Below are 26,487 nucleotides of genomic sequence, written 5' to 3' on the forward strand. Positions count from 1 at the left end.
AGCTTCCAAGTGCTGACAAAGTGTGTGTGTGTGTGTGTGTGTGTTCGGTGTGTGTGTGTGTGTGTGTGTAAACCTGCACTCCTCATCACCCCCTCTTGACAGTTCATGGTATCGATCATCAGCATCTTGTCTCTGGCTGGAAGAGGAGAGGTCATTAGAGGTCAAGAGAAGAAGAGGTGGTCTGGGCTGCAGCAGACACACACACACACACACACACACAGCGTGTAAGTCTGCTGCATAAGTGTGTTTGTGTGTCTGCTGCATGTGTGTGTGAGTCTGTCTGTGTGTGTGTATCCCTTGAATTTTCTTTTTCTTCATTGTTTGTCAACTGTCTGGTTATTTGTAGCCTCACCCTTATTTGTGTGTGTGTGTGTGTGTGTGCATGTGTCTATCTATAGTTATGAGGGTGTGTGTGTTTGTGTGTCTGTGTGTGTCATGACACAATGCTGCTCACATACATGTTGTGTGAAGCATGTAAAACCTGCAGCCCTGCATCTTCTACATACATGTAGTTGTGTGTGTAGCATGTAAAACCTGCAGTCTTGCATCTCACCACACACAACCAGACATGTGAGACCCAGACAGCCGCCACACGTTCGATTCCCTCCAGGCTGCAGCCCGCTGCCCCCCCCCCTCGCCAGCACACCGTGTTCCAGAGTCTGGAGTCAAACAAGGACACGGTGTCTGAGGAATAATCTGATACGACCTTAAACCGGGATTTCAAAATAAAAGCCCGTTGTATTGGGTGGAGCGGTGCAGCGGTGCGAGCGGTTGTGTTGTTGTGTGTTGTTGCACTGCGGCAGACACACACGTATGATGCGCGGTTGTGTTAAATTTGTCATGTTTGTTTCATGGAATCCGCGACAATACAAACCGTGACACATTAAAGGCTTCACGTAAACTGCAGAGGCGTTCACAGCCTGTGGGAAATATCAACACCGTCTAAGAATAGTCCTGAGAAGTGGGAAGAGTAAGTAAGTTATATTCATATGTTTTATCAATCTTCTGCTGTCCTTTCAAATTGGTTTATGGTTTGCTTACTTTAGATTGTCCACTTTCATGAGCCTTGTCATAAACTTAATTTATCATTTCATCATAGTAGGTTTTCACCCTCACATTAAACTCAAAGTGTTTGACATGCAGACATTTAAATTCAGCTTGCACAAGCTCATATAAAATAAAATGACATATTACTCTGATAAAGGTTTCGTGTCTTTGCGCCTTTGCAATATCATAAAAAAATAAAAATCAATCGTGACTACAATTTGTAAGGTGTGCACTGTGTTGGATTCAAATCGGAAACCTTATCAATCTTAATTTAGATAAGACAAGTTAAGGTCAAATAAAATAAGATACGATTGATTAAGAAGCTTAACTAAACTTGATAAGATATACTGTACTATTTTTATATACTGTCTAACAATAACATTACCATCATATCATCAGTACTATTACCATCATCTTGCCACTCTACCTTATCTACCTATTTATCTTGTGTTTCTGTTTTTTATTCTTTCTACCTCAATATTTTTTATTTTATTCTATTGTATTGTACTTTATTGTATTCAAATATACCGGCTGCTATGACAACTTAATTTCCCTTCGGGGATGAATAAAGTAATCTATCTATCTATCTATCTATCTATCTATCTATCTATCTATCTATCTATCTATCTATCTATCTATCTATCTATCTATCTTTCTATCTATCTATCTATCTATCTATCTATCTATCTATCTATCTATCTATCTATCTATCTATCTATCTATCTATCTATCTATCTATAAGATTGATTTAAAAGCTAAATCAAAGTTAAACTACATATATACAATAAGGTAATCCTTTATTAATCCCACAATGGAGATATTAGCCTAAACTAAAAACTTTCACAGAGTTCAATTCGCTTTTTTTAACTTAAAACAAAGAAATTCACAACTTTTTCCCTCGTCTGAAGAATAACTGGATCCTGAACGCACGTCATGTGACTGTACCTCAAGATTTATCTCAACTGACTGAAAAATTATAACAACAATATGAATATAATGTATAATTTTACAAATTTTGAACCCTAGATGAGAGAGAGAGAGAGAGAGAGTGCGTAGAGGAGTGCTGCGCCAACCTCCGCTGCTCAAGTAACGAGCCAGTTTGAGAATGTAAGAAGTAGAAAGTACAGATATTTGTGCTCAAATGTAACGAGTAAAAGTAAAAAGTCGTCAGGAAAAGAAGTACTCAAGTAAAGCACAGATATGTGAAAAATCTACTTAAGTACAATAACAAAGTATTTCTACTTTGTTACTTCCCACCACTGAAACTACATATAAACAAGGTAATCCTTTATTAATCCCACAATGGAGAAATTAACCTAAACTAAAAACTTTCACAGAGTTCAATTCGCTTTTTTTTTAACTTGAAACAAAGAAATTCAGAACTTTTCCCCTCGTCTGGAGAAGAACCGGATCCTGAACGCACGTCATGTGACTGTACCTCGGTTTCCCAAAATCAAATAAGACAAGATAAGATCAAATAAAATAAGATATGACTGATTTAAAGCTTAACTAAACTTGATGAGATAAGATAAGATTGATTTAAAAGCTAAATCAAAGTTAAACTATATATACAATAAGGTAATCCTTTATTAATCCCACAATGGAGAAATAAGCCTAAATTAAAAACTTTCACAGAGTTTAACTCGCTTTTTTTTACTTGAAACTAAGAAATTCGTTTGAATATTTTATTTGATATATTTCTTTTCTGTTTTTCTTTTTTTTCTGTTGTTACCTTGTGTTTTTGTTTTTGTTTTGTTTGTTCCTGAAGTTATATTGCCAAATCCATGTCTGTCTGGACACATTGGTGTTGACTGTTGTAATCATGTTTACCTCCTGTCTCTGTAACGTCCATTCAGCACTGCACTTATATATATTGAAAATCCTTCAATAAACAGATTTTGATTTGAAACAAAGAAATTCAGAACTTTTTCCACGTCTGGAGAAGAACCGGATCCTGAACGCACGTCATGTGACTGTACCTCGGTTTCCCAGAATCCGAGCCCCCCGGAGGTCCGTGAACGCATCAGGGTTGTGAGATCAGCTGATTTTCCACGCGTCCATTTTGTGTCCGGTGGAGCCAGAGACAGCGTCCCCTCCGCGGCAGAGACACCGGCAGAGACCCCGTCCAGGACCGGGACAACCGAGGAGCAAAACCCCGACTCATCCACCCGCAACGAGCCGCTGACGTGGAGCCAGCCGCCCGGAGGACAGCACCCAGCCAGCCCGAGCACCGTGACAGGAGGGGGCTGCGGCTCGTAACGTACCCGGGTCTCCGGCTCTGCTCCCCGGCCAGACCTCCGCCTCTCACCCGGCTGGTTAGCTTCCCCTCCCTGGCTAGCTTCCCAGCTAACACCGTCCCTCTCCCCCAGGGGGAACCAGCGCCTTCCCCGGGCTGTCAGTCCCACCCTCCCGTCGTGTGAGCTCCGGGGCATGTCCCGCTCGGTCTTCGGGGACTTTTCCCACCTTTGGGCCGGTTTCGCTCCCACTTTACCCGGCCAGCGGTGCTAGCTAGCCGCGGCGCAGGCTAACAAGTTGACGTGGAGCCCGGAACTCGAGCCTCTGGTCCGGGGACATTCCTCCTCCTCCTCCCGCGGTCGGAGCTTTGATTTCCAGCGGATCTTTGTCACTTCTTCGTGCTACCGACTCGTTCCTCCTGCTAACCCGGTCCCCAGGTCACATCAGCCCGGTAGCGATGGTTATTAGGATCCACGGAGCCCCCCGCAGTGTTTACCAAGTCCCCCGCGGGACTCGCTCCGGGTTCCCGGTCTGCAGCGGCAGCTAACACCCCCCCCGCGGTGCTCGGTGTCCCCGTGTGGACTTTACATCCTCCGGCAGAATTGATTGTGGACTTGTCCTCTGTCACCAAACAAGCTTTGTGTCTCGCTTGCGACATCAGTGGAGAGAGGAAGAGGAAGAAGAAGAAGAACTCGTCTGGTTCAGATCCGCCTGGAGAGAGGGACGTCCCGGGGAGCTTGATCCGGTGATCGGGTCGGTGTCGTGCGGATTGAACTGAAGAAGAGGAGAAGAAGAAGAGGAAGAGGAAAGGAATAATAAAGAGATGTCAGGCCAATCCATTACGGACCGGATCGCTGCAGCCCAGCACAGCATGACCGGGTCGGCCATCAGCAAGGCGGTGTGCAAGGCCACCACGCACGAAGTCAGCGGCCCCAAGAAGAAGCACCTGGACTGTGAGTACCCTCCACCCCTGTGTGTGTCTGTCTGTGTGTATCTGTGTGTAGCTGGCCTCTTTAGGACACTTTCCAGGACCTCATGGAGACCACAACCTGGTCCTGATGAGGCTCAGTTCCATCTCTGAGGTTCTGGTTCTGGTTTGTGGTTGATAAGTCCTGATAAGGATAGTAAAAGGCTAAGGAGAGGGAATGTGGTATTGTAGTGTGTGTGTGTGTGTTTATCTGTGTGTGTGTAGCATAGGGACACACACTCTTCTAGGATACACACTGACTTGTCAGGACCTCCTGGAGACCACAACCTGGTCCTGATGAGGCTCAGTCTCATCTCTGAGGTCCTGGTTCTGGTTTGTGGTCAGGTGAGGTTTAGATACCAGTTGTTGGGGTTGATAAGTCCTGATAAGGGCTAAGGAGATGGAATGTGGTATTTCATGTAGTGTGTATGTGTGTGTGTGTGTTTATCCGTGTGTGTAGCATAGGGACACACACTCTTCTAGGATAAACAGTGACTTGTCAGGACCTCATTAGGACCAAAGCCTCGTCCTAATGAGGACAAACTTGATGTCTCCTGGTTAAGTTTAGTGGTAAGATGTGAATTGTGGTTAGAGTTGTGGTTTGGTTGTCGAGTTACACACATTCCTTCACACAACCTGGCTGTGAATCGTCATCTCTACTGTTTCCCAACCCGGCCTGTTCACCTTTATTAATAAGGAAATGAGACAATAGCTGGAACATTAGTCATATTAGCTCGAGTGATGCAATTCTTCTCAACATGTTTTAAATTGTCTCTTTGATTTTCATCCTCAAATAAGAGACGTGACAGAATAAAGTCCCTGAAGTGATTGACCATCAGATTTTACTGTTCAATTAGTGTTTTCTTTCCTGATTGATTAACGTGTCTACTTTTGATTGATTGTAAACTTTGGTTGAAGTTGAAACTATCTGTAATAACTCCTGTTTGTTTGGTTTGTTGCTTGTTTTACTTGATTTGCTGGTTGTTCAGGAGGATCACGCAGAACACCACTGAAAAGATTTCCACCAAATGTTGTGGAGCCTGTTATTTCCGAGAATAATTCATGAATCTTGATTTTTTTTCTTCTAAAGTCAGGCATATTTAGGGGGCTTCATAATATGAGTGATTGGAATTTGGTGCTAATTTAAGGGCAGTGTTGGACCCTGGTGGAGTTATGGGCTCTACTGAGTGATTTTAGTTTTCCTGACGTGATATTCTCAGTTTTTTTATCCATAACAATGTCTTCAATCTGATAAATGCTCGTCACAGTGTTCCAGACCCAAGGTGACGTCTTTTAAATGGTTCATTTGAAGATAAAGCTTTAAACCCTCACATATCAGGAACTGGAAACAAAACATTTGACATTTGACGCCTAAAAGACAGAACATTTACAGTGATAAGAAAACATTGAAAGTAAACCCTCAAGGTTTTCCCTGATAAATGACCTTTTTTAAGATTGTTTTGAGTCTGAATTGAGTGACTTATCATTGCTCCACTGATTCTAGCAGGACAAACTTTTCTCCGTTCCCTTGACGATTAATTCCTCTTCCTTTTAAACCATCTTGTGCTTTAAGTGAGGTCAGGTTCCTGTCGTACACACATCAAGACGCAGACGGAGATGACACAACAAGTAACACAAGTAACACAAGTGACACAAGTGACAGCGAGCAGGTCTTTCATCAGGCGCTCGCTCCAGGAAGGACGGTGTGTGTCCACCTCGTCTCCACCGAGAGACAGAAAGACGGAGTCGTGCTCTGAAATCTCACAGATGGCGTGAGAGCACAATTGCACAGGCTTCATATTTTCTCACGAGGCAGCTTTGGTGGCCTTTATTTTTTTTTGGAGGCGACATTTCTCACAGGGAACCTGCAGGTGCGGAGCAGAATGAAGTCAGCAAAAATAACACATGCACCCAATAATCCTCTCGTTTGGACTCTTTCGTTCCACTCGACTCATTTCCTGATTTTCACAGTTTAAATCCGTAACGTGGCGTTGAAGTGACACTGAAGTTACTCTGAGTCGTGTCGAAGCTTGCAGAAATGAGGAGTGAATGGATGAATATATTAATTAAAAGCAGGAACGAGTCACGTCGGGCCATGTGCTTAATAAATAAATAATGCTTGCTCTTGTGTGAGGCATGACTGGGACCAAATGTGCTGAGGCTCTGATTCTGGGAACTGGCTTTGTCGGCCACGAGACACAGATGTTTGATCGATGGTTCGGCTCAGCTGCCTCACATCCGTCAACTCCTCCTCCTCCTCCTCCTCCTCCTCCTCCTCCTCCTCCTCCTCCTCCTCCTCCTCCTCCTCCTCCTCCTCCTCCTCCTCCTCCTCCTCCTCCTCCTCCTCCTCACCACTCGCTCCCAAGACTCAGCTGCTGACGTTCAACTACAGTCCTGTATTGTCTCCCGCTCCTCTGTGAACTTGGCCGGACCTGAACACTCAATACGCCACGTTGAGCTTAATCATTGTGGGATATTGATTTCTTTTAGCGAGAGCAAGGACCTCCGTGCTGCAGGTGGAGCGGTCAGTGGGGGGTGCACGGCATGGGTGTTTGTCCGTTTGAGGATTTTTCCATGAAGGTAAATTCCAGGATTGTCGGGCATTCAGGGTTGTTGGTTTGTTAGGTTGTTGGTCTCAAGCCAGGGAGGCTGACAACAAGCCAACTATCATAAAGTCATGAACAAAGCCAGGTTAGCTAGTTCGACATTGACATACTCGCCCATCTTCTCTAATCAGTCTAAACATTAATACTTGCTCTGAAGACATCGCAGTAACGTTTCCCTTTTTGTCTTAAAAAGAAATCCCTGCTCTTACTTTTCATCATTAAAGTCTCTCTAGTACAGTTAAGAGAAAAGCAGAAGATCTATTTGTGAGAGAAGCTGCTATCAGTGATTATTAGAGCGTTATCTAAGCATTAATTTAATTTAGCGCTACTTAAAGTAAATCCACACCTTCCACCTTCCAATCAGAGTCCAGATCTATCAGCGGCCATGGTTAAAAAACTAAATATTCCTCCATCAAATGCTGTAATTCCACTGTGAGTTGCCTAACAACTGCAGAAGTCTGAGTGTAAACACGTTGAGCATCAACAGCGATGAGGAGAAGTCCAATTTAACCAGAAGCTGTTCCTGCTGACACGTTGGAGATGGATTTAGAAACCGCGGCCAAACCGTGGTCCAATCCCACTGGATGTTGGCACAGTGAAGATTCATCTGGAAGCAAGATGCTACCGGCCTGAGCAGAGAGGCTTCGAGAGGCAAAGGTGCAGTTGGCAGATCCACCTGCCATCCATCCATCCATCCATCCATCCATCCATCCATCCATCCATCCATCCATCCATCCATCCATCCATCCATCCAGCATGTGATCCAGCTTGGAAGTCTATAATCCAAGGAATTGTTTGCTTGCCATTTATTCAGGAAGAAACCCAGGAACTCCTGGAATCTTAACCACGGTTATGAAGCTAAAGAACATTGACCATTGATCACGTTTATTATTGCTGAGGAGAACTGGTTTTGATATGTGCCATATATCTCCAGTTTCAAATCCATTTAGTGTCTCGATTTGGGCTTTATGCAAAAATGACGAGAACTCTCCATCAGTGTTGAATAGCTCTTCTATTTATGGAGATTATCATCGTAAAAATCAATTGGGCGGGCAAACGCTGCTCGGACGTCTGTGTCTGCTCGCCCACCTGCTCACCGTTTGTCAAAGTGAGAGATATTGTGTGTTTTTAATCCATCCTTTAGCTAAGTGATGTTTTTTCGACACAGATTCGGACAAACGCCTCATCAATTAAGTTTTCATCATGGCGCTCCACTGAGTTCTGTTGTTCACGAGAGCCGTTCACATTCTTTTAGCTTCATTATAAAAACTGAAGCAGTAGAAATTAGACAATGGCGAACCACCTCACTGGAGGTAATCAGTGGGAAGTTGTGACATTTACACTCGAGTCCAGTTTGCCCCTCAACCTGTTGTCATGGCGATACACCAGCCAACGGTTTTGTGTGAAGTGGGCTTTAGTCTACGAGTTGGATGGTGGATAGTTTCCACAGCCTTTGATAATGCACTTGAACTGTGTGTTTCTTCGAGCTAGTGAATGAAACACTGATGAATCGTTATAACAATCCAGCTAATGGAACATGTTTTAATCACTAGTTTCCATTTAGCTGCTCCACTGAACGACTGGATCCTCCAGCACTTAACCCTTTGTGAGAAAGTCACACCTTAACATCTCCTGCTTGTCATGTGAGAGCCACTGGAGTCACATTAACGAAGGTGTGACTGAACCGATGAGTGAGTTCGATCCCTGGCGCTCCTCGGGCCTGATGCACTCTCCGTGGCCTCTTCACGTCTCCTCCACACCACGTGTCTCCTTCGTCCGAAATGTGGTCTTCATCGTCTTCAAAGCAGCGAATGAGAGGAAGGGGGGGGGAAGATGAGAGTCGAGGGGAAATCAAGCGAGACAGAGAGATTCAGGAAGAAACCCACAAGAAGGACTTTCACTGTGAAGTGTGAATCTGACTGTAGCAGTCATGGGTTCTTTTGTGTTTCCCCCCCGTTCTTTATATCCATTTCCTCAGTGTGTTACTACACACAGAAACACATGGCTATTCTAGATAATACAGATTTATGTTAATTTAGATTCAGTTTCTGTGAAATCATGTTATGTGTCAGTGGATGAGTTTTAATTCTCTAATACCCATGAGCCTTCGGTGGAAATGCTGCCGAGAAGAAGCCAGTGAAAGAAGAAATTTAATTCAAAATGGTTTGGTGCTTTATTCTATCAAAACTGACACAAAATTATAAATATAAATTTGAAATTGAATTGATTTTAAGCTGCTTTGTTTTCAGTTGTCTGAACACCAAAAGTTTTACTTCTCATCCGTCGTGTAATGGCTCGTACAGCAGGATTGAAAGTTTGGTGATTCTCTAAAAATTCCTCAATGGGATTTCAGAGCAGGATGATGACTCATATGTGACAAGCCAGACAGTGTGAGGCCAAATTTAGAAATGATTCTTCAAATGAAGTGAAAACCTCCTTTTCCACCTCCTGTGTCAACACTGCAGCTGACGGGAGGATTACATCTCACGATCTTTTGTGATTTTCCCAAACTTGCGATCCAACAATAACCCTCGCACACATAACGCTCTGTGAAAAGACCGGGGAACAATGTGCATTGTTATCCACATTTGAACAATTGTTCTGTCTCCCCCTGCCCTGTAATAAGCCTTTAGCCCATCTTTGAGAATGGCAACTTGGAAAAATAAAACACTTTCAGAAAGGTAAAAATAGATATCCCCGGTTGGGTTCACTAAAGAATCCCAATCACACATTCTTGTCGTGTCTCTAACGGCTGCAGCGCTCGTTGAGTGGCCTCCGTGCTGGTGAGTAATTGCGTTGAAGCATTTTGTTGCCAGGAAACATGTGACATGTTTTTGACCTTTTTTATGTTTGCTCTGCTGGCGGTAACCAGATGCATTGTCCGTGTGCGTGGAATGAAGACTGTTAAAAGTGCAGGTAGCGCAGATTCAACACAGCTAAGATCTATTTTAAGATAAACATGTGGACAAGGACATTCATGCACATGTTTGTGGACTTTGGTTTGATTGATGCTGATGCTGATGCTTTTCATTCTTTTTTACAGTAAGCAGCCAGAGTTGAGGTATTGTTTTTAACGGCTCGCTAAGCTCCTCTGACATCATATTGTGTTGCACCAGTTTTAGCTAAACCCTTAAAACTAGGTTAGACAAAACAAATTAATGTGGTGCTCTGTGTGGACCACAGGGGGTGCGGGGTGGGGGGGTATATACAGTAGGTTGTTGTACAGGTTTACGTGACTTGTGTTTCAGTCTCCATGGAGTTTCAGATCCGTGCCACATGTGTACACATACATTTTTATTTGTGTGTTACATGTGGGTGTGTTTGCTGGAATGCACTTAAGTGGTATGTGTGCATGGGTGTGTGTGTAGATCTGGTCTTTCTGGGATGGCTACACAAACATTTCCCTTTTACCATAATGAATAGGATTTAAACAGAAGTGGATTCATGGCCAAGTCCCATTGAGGTTGTAAGAATTACCCATGAGATAACGTATTTTAAATAACTGCTGGTGCATTGGTAGTTTCTTTCCACTTCTTCTTTCTTTTTTTCTTTCACTTTCAAGCCGGTCACCATCTGTGATTTAAACGTTCGGTTCAGACTGAAGTATTTGGACGGTATGTGAGTCGGTTTACAGCGATTCAGAAAGAACTGTGTGGGAAACAGTTCTTAAACACACTGTGCATACATTTCATGGATTCAAAAGTAGAGCCTATAATGGATTGACGGAGAATCTGCATGAAGGCAACACAAACAAAACAGCAGTGAAGGTAACACAGAACTGGATTATTCCAAAGAGGAGAAGGACTCCGACCCTCCGAGACAGAATGAGATGCAGCGTGAGTTCTGCCACGACAGACACAAAACGCCATTAACCTCTTTTACAACCTCTGCATGAATCTTGTCAAACCGTACGAACGGAGTCGCCAGACGAGAACCACTAAAGTGCAGTGGAGAAAACAAACCTCAGACTCAGACGTTACACAAAAGGCTTTCGCCCCGCGGCACAACATATGGCAAAGCATCCCGAAGATGGAAGTAGACAACAGCTGCTGGTACAACTTACATCGGCAAAGACATGGTCCCAGTTTACATGCTCGAGCAGAGGTAGGAGTAACGAGTGATGGGATGTGTCATCATCAGGATACGGAACGACCATCACGATATGTGGGTTTGGTCAAATCGCACAGCTTCAGTTTTACCCTCTTTTCAAAAAAACTTTAAAAATTCAGTTTCCTTATACGTTATTTGCAGGGCTGGGCAAGTTAACTCGTTTTAATCGAGTTAACTCAAGTGATGAGTTAACTCGATTAATTATTTTATCTGGCATTAACTCAGGTTTGATTATTTATTGTTTTATTGTGAAAGTCAGGCTTTTATTTTGTGAAAGTCTGTTGCTGACTGCTGCAGAACAGGAAAAAAGAAAATAATTGGCGGATAAACAATCGAGTTAACTCATCACTTGAGTTAACTCGATTAAACGAGTTAACTTGCCCAGCCCTAGTTATTTGTCTTTAATTTAAGGATTTAAGGCTCTTTTCAAAAAATCTTAAAGAAAACCACTAAAAATTAGGTTTCTTTATACGTTATTTGAATTTGCCTTTATTCTTCCCCATAGTTTGAGTTCTCTCACGTTGTGCCTTTCTATTCTCCACTCGTCTGTTCTCTCATTGGACAGCGTGCTCTCATTGAGTGATTAATTGCCATCGACTGAAATACCACCAGCCAAAGCAGTCGGGGAAATGAAAAGGCTCGATGTGTTTTAACGGGTATTTAAGGATCCAAATACTCCCGGGCGTATTTCCTGATATTTGTGTTGCATTGATTCCAGCCCTGATAGAGCGGCTGCAGGGCGGAGCTGGTTAGTGACTGTGTCTTTAGTGATTGTAGGTGTGTGCACTGCTATCTAAACAGAGCGGGGGGGCCCCTCCCTGGCTGCCGAGCGGAGATAGACCCAGCCCAGAGAGAGCTTCAGTCCCTGCAAGTGTGTTGTGGAATCAGTTTCACTCGGCTGCAGAGGGAAAGAGAACTCGCACCTGCAGCAACGCTCAACAGATTCTTTTCATTTCTGCCCCAAATCCGTCAAGTTCATTCGGACTTAGCTCTAAAACTATCGAAGATGCATATAAACTGTGGATTTTCTCCTGAATCCACATGATCTCAAATCCACTAGATCTGGATTTTTATTATTTGAATCCCCGAGAAGTAGCACACGGCTCATGGATATCAGGAACCTGGAAAACAAACAACCCGCCCTGTCTCGCAATGCTAAAGAAAACAATAAGAAATGACTTGTGTCCACCGGGATCCACGCCAATGATTTGTATTCCTGCTGTCGATCAAACCAACCAACCAACAGAGAAATGGACAGATTGGATATAGGAGAGTACTTTCAGGGCACATTCACAGTTGAGGGAGTGCATTGAAAAACTATTCCGGGGTCAAGAGCTCTGCAATAAGTCGAGCAGAAGCAGTAGTTTTTGTTTTCCCATGTTTATGAAGGTAAGAGACTGTTGACTGGTTCTAAGTTAATACTGAAAGAGAAAGAAAATTCCCTGCACCCTTTTGTCTGGATCCATGACAAACTTTGCTGGACTCTTTCCTGACACGTCTCACATCCTTCTACCAAGTTGTGTCGTAATCTGTCAGGTAGTTATTGTGTAATCCTGCTAAATACCAAACAAACACACAAACCGATGAGCAAACAAACCTACAGGGGCGTAAACCATAACCTCCTTAGTGCAAGTAATAAGACACGTCCACTGCAAACCCACATTTCACACTGAAGCTCATGAGAATCCGCAGTCAGCTTTTTATTAAGGGTGTAATACATAATTCAGCATCTATAAAATATTTCTTACATTACTTAAAGACTTGGTTGGCTTTCAACATTCGCTGGCGCCTGGCGCGCTTACATTGCATTAGTCATGTTAGTTCTTGAAAGTCCCAACCTAATTATTTTCCTTTTGCATAAGTCCACTCGTGCATTCCCCCCCCCCCCATCTTGTGCTCATTAATTATTATAAAAATAATCGGGTTAACCACATTTTAGATCCTCATCATCCCAAGTCCCTTTCTGCTCCTTCAGTCGTTCATCTCGTCACTTAACGTTCAGAAAGGATGATGCGACTTTGCACTTTCAGAGGTTACTAGTTCATATGGAGAACATCTGGATTATAAACGTTCCTTAGAAGTCGTTATTGACGAGAAAACGATAATTCAACATTCTGCTACTGCACAGAAGTGCTTCTGTAACGTGTCATCAGGAAATTACAGCTGCGCTAATCAATATTTTAATATTAGAAATGGACCAAATGACTGTGTGTAATGTAAAAAGTGTCATTAGTTGTGATGAACCCACAGAGAATTATCACCGATCTCTGCAGTTACATTAATTCTTACAGGTTTTAATAGTCTTGTTTCCAGCTGTTTTCAGTGGTTAAAGCTTTGATAAACTTATTGATAGACAGAAAACTTCTACATGAAAAACCTATACAACCCACTAAAGGGAGAAAACACTGAAAAATATTATATTTCTCCTTTTTAAACATACATCCAGTTTCTCTCTGTGCATTGACAATAATGATAAAACAAGCCTCCAGCTAGCGTTTTGCTAATTTATGCCGTAAATTCCTGCAAGTGGGCTAAAACGAGAGTGTGCTTGTAGGACTTTTATTTATTATTCATCAAGTGCTGTCACAGATCTGGAAGTGCAATCATCTGCACACTAAGAATTACACTGTTTGATTTATTTTCACTTTCATTTATCCGGGGAAACTTCACTGATTTACTTTGGGGTTTTAAGTTTCCTCCTCATAGGAAACCTCGCTGTGACTTTTCCCTGCACGACTATAACTAACTATGAAGAGAGGGAAGACTACACACTCACACAGTTGTTGTGTTAGGTCATGAGAGTACGTGGTTTTTAACTGGTTTTGTGTGTGTTTGTGTGTTTGGGAACATTCAGTGCTTCTGTTGCCGTCCCGGTCTGATCTCGGTTTATTTTTAGCCGTGTTCTCTTCAAGAGGTTTTGGTTGGTTCTACTGCTTGTTTTCTCTACCTGTGTGTGTCTGTGTCTGTGTGTGTGTCTGTGTGTGTGTGTGTGTGTGTGTCTGCCACTCTCTCCCTCGGTGTCACTCTTCTCCTCTGACAGACATCGGTAGACGTTCCCTCCAGACGTTGCCGCGGTGACACACTCGCCGAGACGTGCAAAGCAACAGACTCGAATCCTCTTCACTTGACAAGCTTTCCCGAATCCCCCCCCATGAGGACAGAGCCGTTTGTCTCCGTCTCTTTTTCCCACTGTCTCTCCATCTTTCCCTCCGTGTGACTCAAAGAGACGGGGGGGGCACAAAAGGGGAGGCGACACAACTCTTACTCACAACCTCAAGGGAAGAATGAAAGCTCAAGAACCAGAGCCGGTCTATTAATAGATCGACTTTTAGTGACACTCTTGTCTTTTTTTTACCTCTTCTCCCGCTTCTCTCCCTCTCTTCCTTGTTGTCAGTTTCTCCCCCTCTCTCTTTCTCCCAGGCTCATCATCTCATTCCTCCCACCCTCTCTCTCCTCCCTGTCTGCCACCTCACTCCTGCTCTGATCTAACTTGTGCTCGGCTTCCGATGCCAAAACTCAGATTTGGCAGATATACCCAGCACTGATCTGCTGCTAGGGAACTCATTTTGAAGTCTACCTTACTGCTCTGGATCATTCTTTTATTCAATTCAAACTTTAACGAAAGATCCCTTCTGAATTCTAGGTATAGACTATAGAGAGGATAGACTGTTCAAATGTTAATCAAAGTGTACTTAAGCACAACTAACAATTATTTAACTGTTTTAATCAATCATTCATTTGGTTTCCTCATGGTCTCAGTTTGCTTGGTTTTCAGCAGATTTGAGCAAATATTTTTCAAACATGCAGATTATTTGTTATATAAATCGACTGAACTCTAGTTATCTCAAACTTTATTTGATATTTAATTTACTAATTGAACATTATTCTCTGTTGAAACGTCTGATCTCTCTCTCTCGTCCTACAAAGTGGATCAGACTATAGGCAGGTAACAACATATTAATATATATATAGTGTAAAAATTAGGGCTGGGCAAGTTAACTCGTTTTAATCGAGTTAACTCAAGTGATGAGTTAACTCGATTAATTATTTTATCTCGCATTAACTCAGGTTTGATTATTTATTGTTTTATTGTGAAAGTCAGGCTTTTATTTTGTGAAAGTCTGTTGCTGACTGCTGCGGAACAGTATTTAACAATATTTTATTTAACTGCTACTGTATTAAATGCTGATGTTAAAAGTGTTTGCACAACAAATGTTATCGCACTTTCGTTCATGTGGCAGAACATTGAAAATAAAATTGCGCTATACACTACTTTTTCATTCATTATTGGATTTTGCGTATACAAATGCGATTAATCGTGATTAATCAGGGAAATCATGCGATTAATCGCGATTAAAACTTTTAATCGTTGCCCAGCCCTAGTAAAAATCCCTTCTATACAACTGAGCAGTTCTCCTCACTGAAATGGAAAAACCAGTTCCTCCACTTTGACGTATTCTTTTAGTTTCTGAGGCGTCAGCTGCAAGAATCAAACCCTGATTTCACCGAGGCTCATGAAAGCAGCTGGTCACCAAGGCCATTCTGAAAACCTTGTGGACTCCATTAAAGTGGAGGATTGGAACAACACAGGAAAAAACAGGAAAGCATCACATTTTTCTCCCTATGGTGATGATTTGTAACCTCCTTTGTGCCATAATTGCATATTTCCTCTTTTAACATTTTAGAAAACACATTATAATCATTTTCCATTTGCTTTTGTCCAATTTTGTGATAAGGAAAACGGCTTGAGAATAAAATGATAATCTGTGTGTAGGTCATAAATGCTATGTTGCTACGCTACAGTCAAATGACCATGTTATTTTTGGGCAGTCATCTGACTATGTAAACATGCATGCAAATCAATGACATCACCTCTATTATGGGATAGGCTATATTGGCCGTGAAGTGAGGCGTCACGGAAAGAACTGAGTGTGACACAATGTCTGTGAAGGTGCCCCCCCCCCCGGCCGTGTCCGCACTACAAAACAAGATGGACACCTTCACATTCTCAGGAAGGTTCTGCTGGAGTTTTTCTTTTTTAATGGCGTCTTATTGAGATTTTAAAGCTAACAACGAAGAGAGAACATTTACCAGGCTTACATTTCTCGTACGATTGTTCACACCCTTCAGACAGGGAGAAAGAAAGAGGGAGGGACGGGGGGGTGAAACGGGAATCCTCTTTTCAGGCGAACCCATTCTGCAGCCCCCCCCCCCCCCCCCAACAGAATGACAGACAGACAGAGCAGAGAAAGAGATTAACTAATACATGCCAGACAAGGTGCTGATACTGCAGAGCGTTAATCTTTAACAGGTTGGGGCCACCCCCCCCCCCCCCCCACTACACCCCCCCCCCCCCCCCCCCGGTGCCGTCTGTGTCTGGCTTCTCATCTGTGTGGTGTCTGTTATTATTGTTTGCATCCTCGGTACCTGAGCAGATAGTGAATGAAGGTCAGTTATCTCCTGTTCAGTTAGTGGCTTCAAACCTGGATGAACCTGGAACTTCATGGTTGTTCGAGTTCCTCAGAAACTTCGTCCTTCAAGTCGTCCTCTCGCGTCATGTCCAGTCATGTGGAGAAACACAGACACACTCTCAGTGTGGATAGTGAATCATTGTGTATTTGGGTATCAGTTGGTCAGTCACCATTTCCGATTAGCACCAGTTTGGGAATGTTTGAGGTGTTTTCAAGGTCTGGGAGGTGCTGTTTTTGGAAAGATATTTATGAAAGTATCGTTTGTAATACATGTACCACTCGTACAAAAGACTAGTGTTACTCATGTGAGTGGGATTGCAGTTATTTCCCCCTTATTCTTTAATCTACAAATAGTTCTAGATGACTAAGCAGAACTGCTCATTGTAGTTGTTTTAGAGTCCAAGGTTATTGCTTGTTTCATTTGAGCTAAAGTCCAGAACCCTGCTTGGAAAGAAATGTATAAACTGTCATTTGTGGCAAAGGAAATCAATTCCTCGTGTTTGAAGCTGAAGTCGATCAACGAAGAGGTTGATGAAGAAGTGAATCTGGCTTTAAAGACATTTTTCCAGGGATTAAATTGTCTGCTCTCGCTAGCTAGTCTTTCACAGGCAGCATCATTTTGTCCAAAATGAAACCCAACAAAGTTCGAGAGGAAGCTGTACACAGCACACACACAAACACACACAAACACACACACACCTCGGCTGAATGTTAGAAAGGAGATGTGATGTAGTTTCAGCGTTTCCTTCCTCTACTGGGTTATATATGCAGGGTTTGTGAATATATATATAAGTTCCGCAAAGTTAAAAAGGCCAAAGTGTGAGGTAAAACTTCCAAATAGGCCTAAACCCAGAGAATTCATTGAGCATTTACTTATTCTCAGAAAACACTGAATCTGGTGTGTAGTGAATTGTATTTAGAGAATAAATAAAATACACTTGTGGGCACTTCTCAACAAAGTTTGAGAGGAATCGACCTGAATTGTCAATTCTTCTCTAAAACTGCCAATTTCTCGGATATGTCACCAAGTCTCACAAGTATGAATTATGATTGTGTATATGTGAGAAAGTAGCTGAGAACCTAAGTGAAGAAAATTAGTTTTGGAGCTACTTTGGCGTCCTTATCAGTGCGTGGTATCAAAGCATCCTTTAGCAGGAAGGTCACAAGTTCAGAGATTACATCGTCGGTCACGCGTTCCTTCAGAGTGTTTGGATTTTTCAGATTTCTTCACAGGCTCAGGAATCTCAGCTATGATAAACTGAGCGGCTCCTTCATGGTCCCTGGAGAGAAGAGGCTGGACCCGTCGGGCGCTCACGTCCCTTTGTGTCTGTCCGGGGTTTAAAAGACGCTAAGTGAGGATTGAGGAGCTGATCGCGAGTCTGTTATTCAGCGTTAAACCGCCCCCCCCCCCCCCCCCCCCCATGTCCCAGCAGAAGGCTTGTTGAATTATCTAGATCCCACTTTACAAATCCTGGTGTCGGCTCTCGATGGGAAATCCTCTCCAGTGATACAAACGTGCCAGAGTCAATCTCAGCTGATGCCAGGTTTAAAAGCCATAACAACACCCGTCGTTATGGCGTCACCTAAACAATCTGTTGTCATATTAATGGTGAAAAATCCTTGGTGCATTTAATAAACAACGACTCAAAGGGGATTTTCATGGTTGAATGAAGGAGATGCAGAGAAGGAAGAAGTTCAACCTGATATAAACCTGCACCAGAGAGAGAGAGAAATGGAGTCAGGCACAGGAAGCAAGTTTGTGTGCAGATCACCGGAGATGAAGAAGGAGATTAAAGTGGATCAGTTTGTGTGTGTGTGTGTGTGTGTGTGTGTGTGTTTGTGTGTGTCTGTGTGTCTGTGTGTGTGTGTGTGTGTGTGTGTGTGTGTGTGTGTTTGTGTTTGTGTGTCTGTCTGGGAGCAGGTGAATATGTGGGAGCAAATATGTGGATGAAGAAACAAGAGGAGAGCTCAGATAAGTAACCAGCTGGGCCAGATGTCATCTCTTTCTCCACCTCCCTCCTTTCCCTCCTCAGCGTGATCTTACCTCCTGCTTCTCTCACACTCACACACACACACACTCACACACATGCACACACACACAGAGGCAGTAACTCACGCTGAGGTTTGCAGGTGCTTACTTTCTGGCACAGCTGACAAAACCAACTCACAGAAACAGCCATCGTGTTAAAGTAAATTGATAAATTGCCGTCTGGGGTCTTGTGAGTTGTGTCCCTGCTCCTCCAGCTTCACACTCTCTCCTCCCCTGCTGGGTCTGGGTTTCTCCTGCGCTCGCACAGTGGTCCCTCGGTACCAGGAAGTGTCTGGTCTATTGTCGTCCAATCAAAGGCCCCAGAGGTCAACACACGAGCTGTAACAATGGTCCTCAGATTAGACGGGAACAGAGACGGCCACTGTTGGGAATGAGATCACATTTACTCGTGTGTGTGTTTGTGTTAGTCACACTGATGATTTCTTGTGCAAGGCAGCAACAACCTACTGGAGTTTGAGGAGGAGATGTAATATGTGTTATATTTCATTCTGACCCATTTGATAAGTCTTTGTTTGGGTCCAGACTCCAGAAATATCTCAGATCTACAGATTCTTCTCCCTGGATGGTTCGATATTTGGCTGAAGTTTGCATTGTAGAAAAAACCTCATCAACTCTTTCTGAAATGCCAAATGCTCAAGGGTTTCCAAAAGTAGTCTAATTCAATTTTCTCATTAATTATTGGCCCATTATGTGAATAAAGACTAAAGAGTCTGAAGTGGCCTTTTTAAAATGCCGGCTTTGCTATTGCTTTAAGTTCAGGAGTGAAAACCTAGCATCCTTGGCCGAGGCACCTGTCACTTTCCTTCACGTTGATGTTAATTCCGTTAAATTATTTGCCTGTGTCGTACATTTGCCTTCTCACCTACAGCCCCTCGGGTAAATGTCAGGAAATCCTGCCTTTAAAAATAACTATAAGCCTTCCACAGTTGAGGTAAATAAGACATTAAAGTGTCTCTCTAACGCACAATGAGGTGTTGGTCAGAACCGTTAGACTGAAACATGTGTATTTTTTTCCGTCTGTGGCCAGAATAATTGCTCCGGGTGTGTAGAAGAAGAACTCAGCCTCATCCTAAGACTCCAGGAACGAGAGGAGAGATAAAGGGAGGCTGGTGGAGGCTTGTTGAGAGAGAGAGAGAGAGAGAGAGAGTGTGTGGATCCCTGCAAATTGTCTGGATGAAGAGACACTCATGTCCCTCATATCTCATTATCTCTCTCGGTTTGTCCATCTCTTACTCCTCTCCCCTCTATCCTTAACCACTCGTCTTCTCCTATCTGCTTTTCCTTCCTTCTCGCTCTCATTTATCCTTCCTCATTCCCTCTCTCTTTTACTCCCGTTTCTCTCTATCTGTTCCCTCACCCTCCTTTTTTACCGTGCCATATGTTTCACTCAATTACGTGGCCTTCCCCATCTCTCGCCCTTTCAGTGGCGTCTAATCATTTACACTCTGCCTGATTCAGTCAGCACATGTTCCCTTTACATTATCACTCCCACACATTACAGTACGTACACACTCATGCCAGCGCCTCCCAGCAGACCTGATCAGTTCTTCTCTTAAGGCCAATTTATGCCTCTCCGTTTTTTCTATTACGGACAGATAAGACCGCCCTATCCGTCGTGAAACGCCCTCACCGAGTGCTTCGGACAGCTTTTCGTACACGTCTGATTTTTCTAACTATCCGTCTTCATGTTGGAGACCCGACGGACCGCTCTTGGCTGTGATTGGTCCGCGAACGACATCATTTCCGTATGACGTCATTTCCGTATTTCCGGACCTCAAACTTCCTGTTTACGTGTAGCAACAAACACGAACACAACTATGATTCTACGATTAATGTGACGTGTGTGTTAAGCCAGCGGAGTTGTCCGGCTGACGGTGGCTCGTTAGAGCACTGAGGGCATGTGTGCACGGTCACATACGGTTATAACGAGCTTTCAAAACGGCGCTAGCGGGCTAGGCTAGCGGGCTAGGCTAGCCACCATGCTAACTGCGGTGGTAACAGTGCAAGAACCTGCTGTCACGACTTTAATTCCACTTCTATCATGACACTGTTTCTATAATACCGTCAGGTTAGAAGCAAACACTGGATAGTAGTTGTTAGTGCCGGGAGTCCCTGCTGACTGTGTGTGGAAGCTGGGGGGAGCTAGGTCCGTGTAGCTTCTAGCTACATGTAGCCTCAAGCAGATTCAAGCTGTGGAATCAGCAACACAGTTCGGAAACAAGACCGGGGAACCGCTGCGCTAAGAAACGATTACATCAGCATCTTGACACGCTGGGTGTCACTTTATTTAGTTCTGTTAGTTGCCATGGTTCAGTGTGTGGGACGCAGGCTAACATGTCAACAGAGACACGTGGACTTCTTCGTCCCAAATGGGGTAGGCTTCTCTGAGCTCGTCTTCCGTTGCGCCACCTATGGGTTTGGCGGTGAATTTTTTCCGGACGTAGACTGATGGAGAAGTAAAAATCAAAAAGACTCTTTGTCTCCCGCTGAGACCTCTCCGAGAAACGGGCACGTAGTAGTATATAAGAGCCTTTAGTTCTCTGTATTCACCTCCTCAAGACCTAATGAAAAAACATGAGGCCGGTTGAAAAGAAGGCGAGATGGACAGACGGAAAGAGAAGAGAAAAGGTAGAGACAGAAATGAAAGAGATTGAAAACAGAACGCCAGCGAGGCAACTGATTCATTCCCAGAAGCCTCCAGTCGCTCCTAATGCTCGTTTCCAGTTCAGCGACATTAATTGTTTCTAATCAGTGTTAATAATATCATGCAACGATGCAGTGGGGGGGGGGGGGGGAACGAGCTGCAGAGAGAGAGAGAGACGAGGTTAGCAGTCGGAGCAGGAACTCGTCCAAGGAGCTGATGCCTTCATACGACTCCAGCGTTTCCCAGCAGACATGGGAGTGTGTGATTTATGCCGTGTCGCAAAACTGCAATTCCGAGCGTTAGCTGCTAAACGCTGTTCTGGTGGACTGTCATTCACACGCAGGAATGGATGTATTGTGCTGTATTGCACTGTACATTACTCCACTCGCTTTTGTGTTGATGAAATGGCCCAAAGCCTTGTGTGTCTGTGTCTGTGTGTGTGTGTGTGTGCACATTTTCTTCTGTGCAGTTTCCTCTTTTTGGGTTAAGGGTTAAGAGATGATGCATCTAACCACAGGCTGGTGTTGCGTAGGCTCAGATTTGTGTTTGAACCCTGTGGTTGTTCTAAGTGAACAGAGCAGGCGCTAGGATGTGGAATTTAAAAAAAACAAGAATCAGAAAACAACTTAAAGGGACTCTTACCTTTGTTGCATTTGAGAATTACAGCACATTCAAATCATCCCGCCTTCCTCCAATGCCCCACCCCCTCGTTCCCATCCGCGGTGTTTTTTTGAAGAAACTTTATTTACAAGCAGACTTTCAACCTACTGCCTCCGCGCACGCACGTGAGTTTTTGTTTACCAAAGCAATGGATTCGGTAAGTTATATACATTTACATTCACATGCCTTGATGACGGGCCCGAATGCGCCACAAGAAGCAGACGGAAAACCTGCATGTCCATGCAGCAAACAGACAGGTCTGTCGGCCAATAAGGTCCTTCGGTCCGAAGAATTTTATTGGTTGAAGTTTTCACTAAATATTATGAGAGTGAAATAATTGTTTGTTATTACTCCTGGTGGGTCTGTCTTGCATTTTAGAGTGTCATTACCTTATTAATACCAATTTAACCTTATCCAATAAAAGTGTAAAAATGCAACAAAGGTAAGAGTCCCTTTAATGGGTTCATATGCAATCTGAATGGGTTTGGGTTAAGGTCAGGTTAAGTTCAGACTGCCCACTTTCAATGGAAGGTGATGAAAAGAGAATAATGCTGTAGTGGAGGTCTGCAGTTTGTGTGTGTGTGTGTCCAAAGTGCTTGGTGGAGATAATGAGTTAAGTGAGTGAAGGAAGGAGCGATGGAGGCGCTTTATTGAATGAGCGTGTGCACCAGCACCTGATTATCGTGATGAAGTCTCCCGACGGGACTCCCCCCCCCCGATACAGTCCTCCAGAAGTCTAATGAGAAGCTGTTTCCGTAGCGACCAGGTGTGAGAGTAACGTCCTGTGGCGAAGAACAAAGAACGGGGAGATGAGCTGGATGGTGGTGCGAGAGAGAGAGAGAGAGAGAGAGAGAGAGAGGGCTATAGAGAAATAAAACAAGAAAAGAGGAAAAGCCTGATATCTGGTGTGAATGATCAATTTAGCCGTGTGTGTATTGACGTGTGTGCTCGAGAGGATCACGTGTGTGTGTTACATGTTGTGAGTGAAGACACTGAATCTGTACAACGAGCTGCAGGAGCCGAACGAGAATCCATTCAAATCTATTTCAACTAAAGTGGAGAGAACGGCGAGGAAAGGAAAGGTGTCGGTATCTGGTCCGATGGCGTCAGGCAGCGCCAGCATGAAGTCCACTGGTAGTGAATTAAAGAGGGTTTCTGGGTAATGCTTTTACATTGATTGCTCAATGAGATCTAGTGTTTTATTCGTATATAAAAAAGCCTCTTGTCGTCTCTGAAATAGATTTTTTGGGGGTGAATGCAAGACATCAGCATTTGTTAGGGTTTCTAATCATTAGTTTATTTCCAAGTGTCTGTGTTGTGTAGATGTTTTTACACTGTTTGTACATCTTGTCCTGTCTTTGTCGTATCTAATAAACCTGTTAACGTACCTAGCTGTTGTATTGCATTAGATATGCAGGTGTTCCTAATAAAGTGCCCACAAGTATATTTTATTTATTCGCTAAATACAATTCCCTATTCCCCAGATTCAGTGTTGTTTTCTGAGAATAACTAAACATGATTAATGTTTATGCTCAATGAATTCTCTGGGTTTAGGCTCTTTGGAAGTTTTACGTCAGACTTTGGCCTTTTTAACTTTAATATTCACAAACCCTGTGTATAACCCACTGGAGGAAAGAGAGACTGACACACCATCACGTCTCCTTTCAAACATTCAGCCGAGGTGTGTGTGTGTGTGTGTGTGTTGTGTTGCTAAACCGGTGTGTCTGCATTATTCTGTGTGAAAAGCCATTAGCTGTTGTTGTCGATCAGGGTTGTCAAACTCTGTAGAAAGTTGTCCTCATCCCTTCTCTTTGTTTCCAGATCTGATCCACTGCACCAATGAGATGAACGTGAACATTCCCACGCTGGCCGACACGCTCTTTGAGCGCACAGCCAACTCCAGCTGGGTGGTGGTCTTCAAAGCCCTCATCACCACCCACCACCTCATGATGTACGGCAACGAGGTAGGAGGCTGCCACACTCCAGACAGACACACACTCAGACACACACTCAGACACACACTCAGACACAAAGCCCTCCAGGGCAGTGAATGAAGCCTCGTTAAGTTACTTTATTACTCTACACTATACATCCATGAATACTATGATACTTACACATTTGGGTTTTTAAATCATGTCAGCATCAGCAGAAGGGTTCAGGGTAAAGCTTGTGTGTGTTCAGCCTCACACAACTTACACACTGGACACGTGGAGGGAATAATCGAAGGAGCTTTGCAGCGCAGGGAAATTTAATTAGCTCCGAACGAGCTGGAAGCAAGTGAGACGGAGGACAAGGACGGAAGCAGATGAATGATCAAACAAATGAACTTGGTGAAAACACGGTTCAAACCCAGAAGAATAACACGGCCCCTCCGCGGATCTGCAGCCGCTCAAAGACAATAATTGGAAATTGAAATTGAAACTCTCCCCGCTGTGTTTGGGAGAACTTTGGGGATTTTATTAATTGTGAGATTTGCCACACGTCCGGCTGTTTGTCATGAAGAGGTCTGATGGAAACTCTCGTCTGCAGAACGTCTCAATTTATATGCAACAGTTCAGTGGACGCTTTGAAAGATGAGAGAACGGATGAATTCAGAGAGTGATTTACAGGAATAGTTTGACATATTGAAAATCATGTTTTTGCTTCTTGCAGAGAGTTTGAATAAGAAGATTAATTGATGCCACTTTCACGTCGGTACAAAAATATGAAGCTCGATCCAGCAGCTGGTGTTTTTACTTCTCTTTTCTGAAACCCGAACAAGATCTCTTCTCCTGTAACTCCTGCTAAGAAGAAGTGATTTAGTGCATTTCCCAAAAATATTTATATATTCTCTTTCAAAAAGCCACTGAAACTATCTCCACTGTAAATGATGTACTAATACTAAGATCTTAAACGACTGTATCTTCTTGTACGTACACACTGTAACTTCACACACACCCAAGAGCCGACACACCCTGAGCCACATTCCTTTTCATTTCCTTTGAAATGGGGAAGCACCACTTCCCTTGAAGTGTGGATCACTTGTGTCTATATTGCACAACACTTCCTTCTGGTTGGGTCAGAGTTTATTGCATTAGTCTAAACTTCCTCAGACGAGAGGAAGCGTGTGAGATTATCTTGTTTTTATGTTCGAACGTTCGACGGATTTACCAACAGCTGAAGTTCCTCCGCTAACGCCCTCGGCTCCCCACGCTAAAGAAAGTGGGAAAAGAGTCCTTGAATCCATCGTTTATCCTTTTTCCTTTGCCACAGCTTAGCAGTTTTAGCGGAATCATGTTAATAATCCGGGGGTTTACATTTTATACCACTGCTAATAATTCAAGTGCAATGGACATTTAACATTCAGTGTTTTAATTAGAGAACAGACATCAAAGGTGTCTGGTGAGACCCTATTGAAATTGTGAGGATTATTATTATTCAGGCAAATGAATTGGCTTTTTGAGGGCTTCAACATGCTCAACTTCTTTCCAAAATTTGCAGAAAGTTAGAAAGTGGTGAAAATGTACGTATTCTGAAGGAATTTTCAAAGGGCGTCGCAAAATGGCTCAACGGTGCCCCCCCCGAGACAGCCCGAGACCCCCGGAAGGTGTTCCCATTGACCGATCTTCACAAAAATCAATACACAGTTGTATCATGACCAGACAAACAAAAAAGTCCCTGGGTGCAATTGGAAAAACAAAACAGGAAGTCTGCTATTTTGTATTTAGTGGCCATTTTGGCCATTTTTTGATTTAAAACTACAAAGAATACGTACAGTGTGTAAAAAGACCTGGTACCAGCGCTGTGTCTCCGAGGCTCCAAGATGTAGTGTGTGTGTGTCTGTTTGTGTGTGTGTGTTTGTGCTCATCAGGCTGCATTCATCAGGCCTGTCGGAGCGGTGCTGCTGACTGGGGCTCGGTGGCCAGGTGTCCCTGCTCCCTCACGGCCGCCACATCCATTATAGTCACAGCGCAGAGAAATCTGCCCGTAAAATTAGAAACCGCAGACCCACAGAATTGGGGTCAACAGACTGTTCATTCCCTTTCAGATCCACACGCCGAGCGGTTCCAGCTCGGCTCCCTCACGGAAGATTGGCCTTGTGCTCTGTCTAATGAACGCTCCTCCGGTAGTAAAGAACATTTCCATCCAGTTAAATCAGAGGAGCGGCGTGTTCATCACCTCCTTGACACGAGCTGGAGTGACCGCTGGACGGGACTTCTGAAGGGAAATTGCTTTTAGCGTTGACATAGTTGAATCTGGAAAGCTGCTGTGTGTCATATTCCATCAGTGTCTCCCACTTGTGATGCGATGAGACGCTGCTCTCACAGATCCCGCTGCCTTAAAGCACAAGTGATGTTGTTTCAATTCACCTGCAGTAAGATATGGAACATATTATAATATCGAATAACAAAAATATATATATTTATCCTTCTGTAAATCAGGTAGTTCAGGTTAAACACTTGAGCAGTTTGACTCTCTCAGCTCTGTGTCTCCTGCGAGTCTGTAGTAAACAGCTGAATGTAAATCTGCAGATTGTAATATATACGTAACATATAACAATTTCGTCCACTGTTGCATTTATTGTAAGTAGGTCTGGATGTCAGCAAAATACAGTGATTTTAAATGCAGCCCACTTCATTCTGCTGCTCGTGGTCATAAATTCAGCCCTCGCTTTGAATTCAAATGTGAGAATTGACCATTCAGAGCAAATAGCAGGT

The 26,487-nt window shown here is 43.5% G+C and overlaps 1 protein-coding gene across 2 annotated transcripts in view; it reads left to right on the plus strand.

The window, feature by feature from the left end:
• Positions 1–3,104: 3,104 nt before the first annotated feature.
• Positions 3,105–26,487, plus strand: part of si:ch211-200p22.4 (phosphatidylinositol-binding clathrin assembly protein) — a 72,755-nt gene continuing 49,372 nt past the window's right edge. For both annotated transcript variants that reach the window (XM_061066317.1, XM_061066318.1), the window contains exons 1-2: positions 3,105–4,235; positions 23,612–23,754. In XM_061066317.1, the coding sequence (XP_060922300.1) occupies positions 4,106–4,235; positions 23,612–23,754 (273 nt within the window). In that variant the 5' untranslated portion in view covers positions 3,105–4,105. The remainder of the gene's footprint in view (positions 4,236–23,611; positions 23,755–26,487) is intronic.

This window comes from Limanda limanda, chromosome 22 (assembly GCF_963576545.1).
Source record: "Limanda limanda chromosome 22, fLimLim1.1, whole genome shotgun sequence".
Taxonomy (NCBI): Eukaryota; Metazoa; Chordata; class Actinopteri; order Pleuronectiformes; family Pleuronectidae; genus Limanda; species Limanda limanda.